The 12,616-nt window shown below is 41.2% G+C and overlaps 1 protein-coding gene across 2 annotated transcripts in view; it reads right to left on the bottom strand.

Annotated features, from left to right (window-relative positions):
- The window catches only part of WWTR1 (WW domain containing transcription regulator 1), a 44,925-nt gene extending 32,356 nt beyond the window's left edge, over positions 1–12,569 (bottom strand). For both annotated transcript variants that reach the window (XM_015637942.2, XM_015637943.2), the window contains exon 1: positions 12,171–12,569. In XM_015637942.2, the coding sequence (XP_015493428.1) occupies positions 12,171–12,559 (389 nt within the window). In that variant the 5' untranslated portion in view covers positions 12,560–12,569. The remainder of the gene's footprint in view (positions 1–12,170) is intronic.
- Between the last annotated feature and the right edge of the window lie 47 nt (positions 12,570–12,616).

The following is a 12,616-nucleotide window of genomic DNA, read 5'->3' as shown; positions in this document are numbered from 1 at the left end:
CAGGAGCAGGAGCAGGAACAGGAGCAGGAGCAGGAGCAGGAACAGGAGCAGGAGCAGGAGCAGGAGCAGGAACAGGAGCAGGAGCAGGAACAGGAACAGGAGCAGGAACAGGAGCAGGAGCAGGAGCAGGAGCAGGAGCAGGAACAGGAGCAGGAACAGGAGCAGGAGCAGGAGCAGGAGCAGGAGCATGAACAGGAGCATGAACAGGAACAGGAACAGCAGCAGGAGCAGGAGCAGGAGCAGGAACAGGAGCAGGAACAGGAGCAGGAACAGGAGCAGGAACAGGAGCAGGAGCAGGGGCAGGAACAGGAACAGGAGCAGGAACAGGAGCAGGAGCAGGAACAGGAGCAGGAACAGCAGCAGCAGCAGGAGCAGGAACAGGAGCAGGAACAGGAGCAGGAACAGGAGGTTCCAGCCCCTCTCTCCACAGTGCAGCAGCAGCAGGAATGGAGCAGGAGCAGGAGCAGGAACAGGAGCAGGAACAGGAGCAGGAGAAGGAACAGGAGCAGGAGCAGGAGCAGGAACAGGAGGTTCCAGCCCCTCTCTCCACAGTGCAGCAGCAGCAGGAATGGAGCAGGAGCAGGAACAGGAGCAGGAGAAGGAACAGGAACAGGAGCAGGAGAAGGAACAGGAGCAGGAGCAGGAGCAGGAACAGGAGCAGGAGCAGGAGCAGGAGCAGGAACAGGAGAAGGAACAGGAGCAGGAGCAGGAGCAGGAGCAGGAGAAGGAACAGGAGCAGGAGCAGGAGCAGGAGCAGGAGCAGGAGAAGGAACAGGAACAGGAACAGGAGCAGGAGCAGGAACAGCAGCAGGAGCAGGAGCAGGAGCAGGAGCAGGAGCAGGAGCAGGAGCAGGAACAGGAACAGGAACAGGAGCAGGAGCAGGAGCAGGAGGTTCCAGCCCTGCTCTCCAGGGTGCAGCAGGAACAGGAGGTTCCAGCCCCTCTCTCCACAGTGCAGCAGCAGCAGGAATGGAGAGCAGGCTGGGCAGCAGCTCCCTGAGGAGCCTCAGGAACCCCGAGCAGCCCCCGGGCCCTGGCCAAGAGACCCCCAAGAGAAGGGCAGAAATTACCTTCTACATTTCCCTTAAAACCTGCTCTCATCTTACTCATCCACTGGGTTCAACCACTATACCTGCTTTGGTTTTATTTATTTCCAATGCCACGGTATTTTCCAATACCTAAGATATTGTTTACCTGTTATTTTCATGGAAGTTTCTGTCTGTCAGTGTTTACACTAAGTCCTGTAAAAATAAAGGGGTCAAAATAAAGGTTGCACAGGGAACTAAATTAAGCAGCGGGAGGTATGTCATTTACCAACCCTGGATTTAAATCTGCAGCCCCTTTTCATGGCACAGTTAACCCAGATATCTGAGGTTTGACCTCATACAGAAAAGAAAGGCCTAACCAGCTGTGAACTGAAGAGCAACTGTGTATGCCTCACCTATGCTTACAGTGATCATCCTCTTGATTTAGATTACTTTAAATAATAAGCACGAAGTGAAAGTACAATTAAATCTCTGCAAGATGTATTTAGGCCTAGCAGAGATGACCTGGCAGGTCAAGACTCTTGCATATGCCATCTGGAATTACACTATCAAAGGAATAGTTATTCAAATGTCTCAAATAAATAATTCAATTGCAAACTGCAAACTCTCGGGAGCTAACATTAAATAAATTTCTTAAAAACATGTGGTTTATATAAAATGTCACATATAAATTAAATTTTAGAAACTGACATAGCTTTGTCTCTAAGACCCTGCGGTGAAACACCTTTGCAGCTTTTCCTTTTGATACAACTGCTGCAAACTGAGTGACTAGAAAACATTTCCCTCTGCCAGCACCTAAAACACAACCCCCAACAGGGACCTGCACAACACAGTGAGGAAGAATTCAGGTCTGTATCAGGCAGAATTATTGCAGTGATATGTTCTTTCCATATGGCCCCAAGAGGAATTTTAGTTCAGACTTTTCTTCTCTGCTGTTCCTAGTACAGTCATCAAGAAAAAAAACACCAATTATGACAGAGGCATTGCTGATGGTTCTGCACTTCACAGGTGCTTTATAAATACAGTCAAGATTATCTTTCCACACAGTATTTTACTTATCTGCAGAAGCCAAAACTGAACTTCACATATTTTCAACAGAGCTATTTCATTACAGTTCTGAGGAAGTTCACCTCCTATCTGTCACTGCACAAAAGTGCAAGAATAACAGAAATATTTTAGCTTGACTTTTCCTTAGGATGCATCCCTCTGTCATGGGTATTAAAACAGGAAGTACTAATCTTTAAGTTTTCACAATGCTTTTGCTAAGGGAATAATTTTTTCAGTAATTTATAATTTTTATATTTACTGCAACAGTAAAGAACCCCCAGGGAGAAAAGAAGAGTAACAAAGGTTTTGGGATGGAGGACCAGATTATCCACAGCAAGGTCAAGACTAGCACCAGCAATACAGCACAGCATCAACACCTCACCACTGAGTTATCACCTGGAATTGCATGTACTTAGAACCAGAATCCCACTGCAGTGATCACTGTGCTGTGGGAAGTTTAATGCTCCACATCCCTTTCAACATTTACAGGTGCAAAATGTCCATGGATATTTTCAGCACCCAAGAAAGTCATAATAACAGATCTGCATGAAAATCTGAGAATAATCTGCCCTGAGGTTCAATCATTTCTATTGAAAAAAAAAAAAAAAAAGAGCCATACTTTGTAACCTGATTATGAATATGCAGGACTTTTCAATCTATTAAAATTAATTGGAACATTTTATCCATTAATCTTGTCATTCCATTTTTAAAAAGTCTTCACCTGATACATGCCAGAAAGAATTGCTAACTTCAGTCTCCCCATTTGGTCTTTTCTCTTGCTTTGGAAAGTACTTAGTTGTGGTCAAAATCTGTGTCAGAGCCAGAGCAGCAATACTGAACATGGGCACAGAAAACATCACTCACAAGGGAGCAGAGGCTGCATGCCTTCAAAACACAGGCTGCTGTGCTAAAGCTGCTTTCATCGGAACTTTTCACATGAGTAGGTGCTTTTTGAGTTTTGGGGTGTTTTTTAAGAAGATCATCTTAAGTTGTTCTTCACATGAAGTTCAGATAATAGGAGAAAAACAGTAAAACTGTAATATCCCCTTAGAATCTAACAAAAAGTCACTACCAGTTTGCTTTATACCTTTAGAAATTACAATTTAAGTAACACTATGCATTTCTTTTCCAGTCTGTCTACTTCACAGCTTCCTGGTTTTTTAGAAAAATGAATCAGACATTTGTTTCTCTAAGATAAAAAAAGACCACTGAAAATATTGTTCTAGTAGAAGCCATCCTGACAGAAAAAGGAAATGTTCATGAGACAATATCCTCAGTAGAATGCATGCTTTTAGTAAAGCAAACCAGGCAGTACCTCAAAAAGACTCAAATAAATGCAAACACATGTCTGTATCTGCAGGAAACATAGCACAAAATGCAAACTGACAGTGCTCCTGTGTCTTAACTGCATCCCAGTTTGTTTTATCTGCAAACTTGTGCTTCTCTTTGACCCTTCATTCTCCAACTCTTTGTTACAAGAAAGATCTGTCATAATTGCTAAGAAAAGACCATTTGGAAACCTTAAAATTTAAAGAGTGTTTTGAGCAATATTTGACCATAAATCTACAGCTTGAACACCAGAATCATTCCAATGCCTAAACTTTGGCAATTATTTGACCAGAGAATAAACACAGGAGTTGCTTTCTGGAATGTACAGCAGCAGAAACCACTTTTGCTGCCATAGACTGCTCACTCATTTCCATGCTGCAATACAAAACAGGGGCCTGCCATGGCAGCACGACACTTCATCCAGATGTTTGGCAATGGAACATCATGGCAAAATTTGCCAAATTCACAAGATATATAACTACACAGAACTTATGTAATCTAAGTCAGATCTTCTCTCTGTCCTCAAAGAAAGACTACCACAGAAAAAAAATAAACATAATAATGTGAATTATCCAGTCACTGCAGATAACTGCTTAAAATAATATTTCTTCATGTATTTGGGTGACATTAGCCTGATTAATATCAAGAGTTATTTTTTAATTTACAACTAATGGACTAGAGTTTCTAAGGTTTTTATAAAGTTACAAATCTCAAACCAGGATCCCTCCTAGCTTTGAAAAAGTATGTTCTACAACATACATACCTTCACTGACAAGTGTCACTGCTGAATCTTTAACAAAACCTTCATTTCTTTTACATATCAATGATTTACCATTGTGCTTTCAGTAAGCTGTAAACAGTCTCACTAGAAATCTCATTTACTCTAGTTATTAAGTTTTACATTGTCTGCTGTCTTGCACTAGCACAATTTCATTGATTTTCAATTTCCATGAAGTCTTCCAGTAACAGCCAAAAATCAAAATGCCAACTATAAAACATGAATAAAGAAATAGAGCCCTCCATCGCCTTTAATAAAAAGTAAACTTTATCTAGTATTATAACCTACTATTGGTAATGTCAGTGCTGACAGTGATGGCAGCACCTGTGAAAACACCATCCTGTGACTGGAAAAGTCTTCATCAAAGGAATGGCTGTCAAAGCATTACACCAGGTGTATCCTCTGCAGTGGGAAGGGATGCTAAGAATCACTGTACCCCTCCTGCTGGCAAGGCTGTCATGTCAATTAGACTTGTAGGTTGCAGAGAAAACACATTTACTCAGAATGAAAATGTGGCCCACAATTTTCACATTAACTTCACTCACATCAAACCCTCGGTTTTGACATGTGCAGATACAATTCAGCCTGTTCTATACCTTTAGAAACTACATTTTAAGTAACAATAGGCATTTTTTTTCATCATCTTCTCTTCATCATTCATTTTGTTTCATTTGCAAAAAATATCTTCCCAATCTCTGAAGCAAAAGCACTTATATTTCTGTTTAAACATATGCAATAGAATAAATAAAACATGAAATGGGAAATGCAGTATCAAAACCAAATGTAAAATAAAAAAAAAAAAAACTTTTGTGAAGAATTCCCACACTAAATTCTGCTTGTCAGCTCCAAAAGGCTGACCTTCTCTACATTCTCCACAGAGCTGCAGGGTGATGCCCACAGGCTGCACTGACTTACTGATGCAAGTCCTGCTTTGTTTGAGTCCAGAGACACCTAATGCAGGTGAGGGCAGCAAAGATGGGCATCCACAGACAGACAGAACTGCCTGTGTGCTCTCAGATAAACCATATGGAGCACATGTCAAAATCAGAAAAGCTGTTTTTGTCCAAACAGTCTGACTAAGCAGACAATCAAAAGCCTTTCTCAAATAGCAATCACTTTTACTCCTGAAGCATTTGAAAATACAGGATTTTAAGAAAGTTCTAAAAACAACTTTGCTATTTCTACCTTAAGATTATAAAAGGCTGATTCAGCAAACAAACAATACCCAACAGTTCCATTTTGGTGTTTTTTTCTTTCATTCTTTTTGGAAAAAAGGCAACTTACAACCCGCATCAGCCAGATGATTTTATCAGGTGAAGAGACCTTTGGAAATGTGGTCTGAAAAATCTAACAGACTCCAGCAGGGGAAGGTGCCTTCCTTGTATATTCCTCTGTGTGTTCTACCTCCAAAAGTGTTCGGGGAGTTGCTGTAGTTTCTACAAACTACAGCTAGCTTTTGTAAACAAGCTGGCAGCAGAAATGTATTTAAAGAGCAATCTGTATTCTTTTCAGGGATTTTGAACTGCAGGCAGGAATCAATCAGGAATCACCAGCAACTGCCTATGATATTTTGGTGATTGAAGTCTGAGCTGACCCATGGGAACACAAAAGGGTGTAAGCTTGCATTGTACAAAACAACTTGCATGAAGCAATATTTAAGGTTTATTACTGTACACTGCCTGTTTCAATACACAGAAGTTTTTTCATGGACAAGAACAGATGCTGAAATGAAGCCCAGAAAAGAAGGCACAGAGAAATGACGTGATTTCCGAAGAGCCACGCTCAGCAGCACAACAGGAACTGCGCTGCTGTTTCCTTCAGCCCAGCTCAGCTTCCCAATGATTCCCTCTGCTCAGATGCTGCTGTACTCAGGGGCTTCACAGTGCCAGTGAGGACTAAGAAAATACATCCATCAAGAGGTTTGGAGAACTTCTTTAAAAGCCCACTCAAAATTTAAGGCTCACAGTTCAAACACTACTTTTCGTTTGAAAACAAGACACTTTAATACAACTGCAATTGCCTGACTGAGGACTATTACTTCATTTTGTAATGCCTACCCCTTTGCTCACCAATCCATCATTGAAAAAGAGGAACATAGAACATTTAATTAAAAAAAAAAACAAAACAGTAGATGGACTAGGAAAATTGATCACACGTAGGAAAAAAATGATTACTTGTGGTAGAAGAAAAAAGTCAAATGTATCATGGAAGCATCCTGCTATTCTCAAACCTGGAAGACTGTCAGAATAATGCATCCAAAAATTATCAGGGACAAATCAATACCTAATAAACAAAAAGGAGCATTTTGGCCATGCAAACAGTGAGGGGTCAGCAGACATATGATCAGAGAAACAAGTTAGTGCAGGAATAGCTGTGTCTGAACTTGCAGCTCTGTTACTACTGTGCTTGTGCTGTGACCGCTGATGCACACGCTGTGAACCATGAGGGCACACGAGCCAACTCCTCTTTCACAGCTCCCTTTATACTGCATTATTTTCTGGTCACACTTGAAGCAATTTCCATTTTTAATACAATACATTCTGCTCAATTATCTTAGCAAGTCTTTATCCATCTTTGCAATGCAGCTTCCATCACATCTGTCTTTAAAACAGTCATAGGTAGAGAAAACTGCAGGTGTTTTGTTCCCAAATTTTCCATTCTTGAACAGTTCTTTAAGTCTAGACTTTGAGTTAATCAAAGAAAAAGATCCACAAACAAACACACAAACCCCAAATACCTCCATCCTACATCTTGGGGACCTCTCTCTCCCTAAATGAAGAGGGAAAATGCCACAAGTTTGTATATTGAAATTCAGCCCATGTGACATTTTCTTTGGATTTAATTGCTTTGTTACAATTTGTATCTGCCAATCAAGAGAAGGCCCTGAGCACTGAACACTGTTACAAAGATGCTCTTGTCCTGTAATAGACCCAACTTCAAAAAGACAGAATTTTCAACTTCAGCTAAAGCATCCAAAAGGAAACAAGCCAAAGTCCAACCACTGACTCTTCCAACATTATCTGAAGGAGTGAACAGCAAAAAGCTGGAAATAAAGACTTCACAGATTCTGTATTGTCCAGCCCGTTCAAAATTGAACACATTCATAACCTTCAGAAGCAAACAGCTCTCCACACTGCCATTTACTAATTATGGAGTTAAGATGGTCAGGCAGACCAGCTTTTAGATGCTACAGCACCCCACAAACATGTAAAAAAACCCCTTCTATTCATTTCCTTTCTTTGTGGAACCCAAACCATCAGTAAAGACAAAAGAAAATCATCTAGTTTTCAGGGTAGCATTCTTAATTAACACCTGCATCAATTCTATAGATATCTTTCTAAGAATATGCTAATTGATACTATTTCCTAATCATTAATGCATAAAGCAATTGTATTTTCAGCTCATCTAATGAGATGAATGTATGACTGTTATCCATTAATGCACAAATACTCCAGGACTTTGGGTTTAACGCTATTACTAAAGGACTAAATTAAGACAAATTTCATTAAACCAGTAATTCCATGTGCACATTATTAATTTATTATCTTAAAAGTGTATGTAAATCCAATATATCAAATTCTACATCAACACAGTAGTTTGTACAGGACAGTTATCACTGATTCCTTAAATAATTTAGAAATGCATACACCAAAATTCAAATTCAGCTTCTAGACAGCCCTTTACAAAAAGTTTCTTAAATATTTCCTCAAAGGAAACCCTTCTTGTAAATACTTCTAGGGTCAGTGCAGTCTTGCTTAAAGCTTTCTTCACTGATACTTTACAGTCCAATCTAAAATGTAGCTTGTATCTTAACTCAGAAAACTCAGTAGGAGAGGGAACTGGATCACATCCTCTCGAGCAAATTCAAAGTGTCCCTGAATTATTCCACATCTGCTTCTGCCCTCATATTTTATTAAGCTCCACATTAACCACCACATTCTTTTAAGCAGCTGATGACATGATTTTTACATTCTGAAAAAACACAGAATCATGGAAAGACACCATCTTGAACCAGAAAATGAATAAATACCAGCCTTCATCAGAAACTCTGTAGCTGTTTCTACTGCCAAATTCAGAGAAGAAAGAGTAGCTCATGGATCCTTGGTATTTTTTTAAGTGGAACTCAAACATAATCATCATTAAATCAGCACTTGAGGAGCAATCAGACAGATCACTAATTCTGTCAATTACAGCTTGAAAATTTAGTTTTGATGTGTGCATTCCAATCTCAGAACTTCCTAAGTATCTCTAAAATTAGTTATAAATGTGAGCTGTAGTTGAATTTATGACAAATAAACTTCAGTGGTGTAACACAGCTTTCCTGCCTGTTAAGAACTCTTTAGTGCACTCAACAATTTTGGATAAAAGCCATTGGCAGCAATACCTCTTGGTATTGTCTAGCATGTTATAATTTATTTTTCATAAAGGGATGCTGGCAAGAGGAACAGTTCAGGCTCTAAGTCCCACAGGAATAACCACTGGAAACAGGGGAAAAAAAATTCCCTTAAGGTGTGGACTAAATGCTTCAAATCTCTATGAATGTGTGAAACATCTGTCTCTACTGCCCAACACCAAAGGCAGCAGGGATGCGTGGCCTCTTGCCTTGCACCATCTGCACACACCAAGGAAAGCCAAAGCCAGGTGAGTCCCCCTTGCAGGACATGCACCACACCCAGGTGATGTCCTGTGGGACAGCAGCACAGACAGCAGCTACAGAGCTGCCAGTGCTTCCCTCATCCTCACCAGAACCCAACCCAGTTACCTCCTGTCCATCTCCTCCCCCATTTCCAGCTGTGTAACTTCAGTCCCAAGACAGAAAAGTTTTTCTACGATGAATGCTGTATAGCACCAAGCACAACACCAATGTAAAATAACAACAGTTTCTACAGAATTAACACGAATGCTTTTCCAGGAAAGACTGTATTAGAAAATCACTTCAGCAGTTCAGCTATCTTAGTACTATTTGTTTTGTCATGCTCAGGAAAAAAGTTTTTCATTGTACTTGTATTACTTTTTATAGTATTTATATTACTGTTCTGCTGTCCTGCTGAACATGCCTAGTTATATAAAACTGGTCATGTGCTAAATCAAGCTCTATTCCAACAGAAACCAGTAATAAAAAGTCTGAATATTTTGAGTAAATGAAATATTGTAGGTAATTAGTCTCCTTACCCCTGACCAGAACTTGGTGGCAAACATGTCCTGGTATGGCAAACGTTTACTGTAACATTTTAAAAATAACAGTGATAAAGACAACAGTGGCAAAAGTTCCACAAATCTGATTATGAGAGTCTGACCAAGAAGCTCTCTACACATACTGAGAAAATACAAAACCCTCAGTCTTCATTTAAAATATGAGGCTGTACCACCTAAACCCAAACTGATGTAAAGTAGTACTTGAAACATTCATTTTAGAGAATATATAGAGAATATATATCCATAGCCCAGCAAGTAGATCAATATGCAACTGACATTCCCAACTCATAGGCATAACAGCAGGCAGTTGGCCTGTCTGTACAGAAATGCTTTTTATCAGAAATAAATCACACATTTTTTTCCACACATGCTCACACAGAAAAATGCTTCAGATAACACTGCTGCAAGTGTGTGTTCATTAGCCTGTTTTCCATTCCCCACTTGTGCAGTTTGGTATTTAATTACAGGGTGGAGTGGTCCCCAGGCTACTTATGTTTCTTCCAGTCACAGCCAGAAAATTTCTGCAGGAACTGACATGCAGGAGTGCAACTGCTTCAAGTTGTAGCTGGTTCCCTGTCAACAAGGATAGCTCACTGTTCATTGAAACTCACACTAGTACTTCTGTTAAATAATTACTGAGAATATGCTTTAATACAACAAATTGCATTCTAAGCTTCAACAGATAAAAAAGGCTTTAATAGAACTGAATTTGACTATTTACTTTTAATTGGTTTCTCAATTTTTTCTTTGCTAAGGCCAAGAAACAATATTTATCATTATGCTAGAAAGCACTGGCTTCCTTTTTTCCCTTGAATATAGGAAAATGTAACCCCAGTTCGATCAAATATGATTTTTAGCATATCACCTCAAATCCTCTATTATTTTATTACACAAAGCTTTAAATGCTGCTTTCCATAATCAATCTTAAGTTGAATTTTTACCTGAAGAATATTACATCTGTAAAATACTATAATTCATATGTGAGCATTTTACAGTTAAATATTACCCCCCAAATCACTGAGGTGTAACAAAATAATTAAAGGTATAAAGGAATGCATTATTCCAATTAATTTTTATATAAACAAGAGAAGATCTCTTGCAGAGATAAAACTGGGGAAACAAAACAAATATTAACTTAGGTAACAAAATTACATACACAATGAATATTGTATTTTATATTAAAAAGGACGTTGTTAATCAGAGAATTACTGTTGACAGGATTTTGAAAAAAAATATTTAAAACCACTTCGAGTTTTTTTCCTTTGCTTTTCAGTTACTAAAGGCCTTGAATTTTTGGCATAAGCAACAAAAATCCATTGACTTGGAAAACTGTCTCTAGGTCAGAAAAGCACGACAGGAAGGTGAAACCACATGAGCTCATTTTGATATTAGTCAAAAAACACAGAGCAAAGATTATATTATGCAATTTTTAGCCAGAGGTATCTGAAAACACCCCCTGACCAAACCCTAGCAAGAATTTATATTGAATAATTATTTATGAATGGTCTGTTACAATGCTCCTGTCAGTCAGCTACTTCTCTGTAGCTTGTTCTAATTGAGAAAAATACATGCAAAGTGTAGAGACATGAGATCTTCTCGTTTAGGTGATAAATCAGATTAATAACAAACTTGTAAGTTTGTACCCTGGGATACATGCACACAGTATCATAAACAATATATGCTGAAGTAAAGAAAGGTATTTACATGATTTGCTGGTAGCTCAGAGTGTGACAAAAGACAAAAAGTCTAAACTCTGTGGAGTCATTCAGAGACTGGGCTCTTGAGTAATCCATTAGAGATTCCAAACCCACGAGGCAAAGAAATCATTATACAATCAAGTAAATTATTACTTTTTTCACTTTTCCAAACAGTTTTGTCTCTTTTCCCCCTCACATATTGTCTGTATGACATTTATGATGGCTGAAAGCCCACACATGGCTCAATGTGAACTCGAGATTTTATTCTTCTGACCAAGAAGGCTGCAGTGATCAATTAAATGATGTCCTGGAGCCCTGACAGTTTAACTTTCTCAATATCCTCAGGCACATGCTTCATCAGTAAATGTTTTATTTCATCAGCAAACATTTAATGTTATTTAATAAGTTAATGCAGTATTATTAAGTTTGCAGTGAATCTGTAGCCGACTTACAGAATCTACCAAAATAAGGCACTGCTCCCTTACCACTTATTACAGCTATTACATATTTTCAGGCCTAATAAACGGCTTTGAATCAAATGTCAGATGTCATAAATAAAACGCTCTGGCTAAAATGACTGGCCAGAAGAGACACCGACACTGGTGTTCCCACGCTTGTCAAAGCCCGGCACTGGAGCCAGGCGGGCTCCTGCCGTGTCCCCGCAGACGGGGATGCTCGAGGAGCTTCCACCCATCCACAGCCCCTTCTACCTCGCACAGGTCCCGGACACGCACAGCTCTGCTACCACGTTCCAGAATAACTGCAATAATTCCTGAAATAACTGTTTTTGAATTTATTTTTAAAAAATTAAGTTTCAGAATCTTGAACGTGTGGCCAAGCAGAAAATAAATGCGTTATCAACATGTAGGGCAGGACTTCTGCCCGGCTCCGGGAGTGCCCCAGGCTCTCCCTCGCCTCTCTCTTCCCGTAGGGAAGGGTTTTCTCCCCCGGAATGTCGCATACACCTCGGACCCGGAGGCCACCCCGCCTTCGCACGGCGCAGCTCCCCCCCGGCGAGCCCCGCCGATCCCCGGCCGGAGCCCCGCCGATCCCCGGCCGGAGCCCCGGGGCACTCACTTGAGGAAGTAGCGCTGCCCGGTCTGTGTGAGCGCCATCTCCCAGCCCGGCGGCAGCGGCCGCTCGTCCGTGCCATCGCAGGAGCGCTGCCGGAGGTGGCCGTGCTGCGGCGCCGCGGCCGCGCCGGGCAGCGAGGCTGGCGAGGAGTGCGAGCGGCCGTGCACGGGCGCCAGGCGCGGCGGGGGCCCGCCCGAATCCGTGCTCGACTGCCTCGAGTGCGAGCCCGAGTCGGGTTCCCTGAAGAAGGACTCGGGCAGGATCTTCTTCCGCCAGGAACTGGGCCTGGGGTTCATCACCGCGTTGAAGAGCGCCTCCAACTCCGTGTCCAGGTCCTGCGTGACGTGGATTACCTGCTGCCCCGGCGGCGGGGCCGCGGCCGCGGGGTTCATTGTCCGCCCCTCCGGCCCGACGGCGGGCGCAGCCGTCCCGGGGCGGGCGGTGGCCGG

Source organism: Parus major, chromosome 9, assembly GCF_001522545.3.
Source record: "Parus major isolate Abel chromosome 9, Parus_major1.1, whole genome shotgun sequence".
NCBI classification, from domain to species: domain Eukaryota; kingdom Metazoa; phylum Chordata; class Aves; order Passeriformes; family Paridae; genus Parus; species Parus major.
Note: the sequence above shows the minus strand (reverse complement) of the source record. Positions and strands in the feature narration are given on the sequence as shown.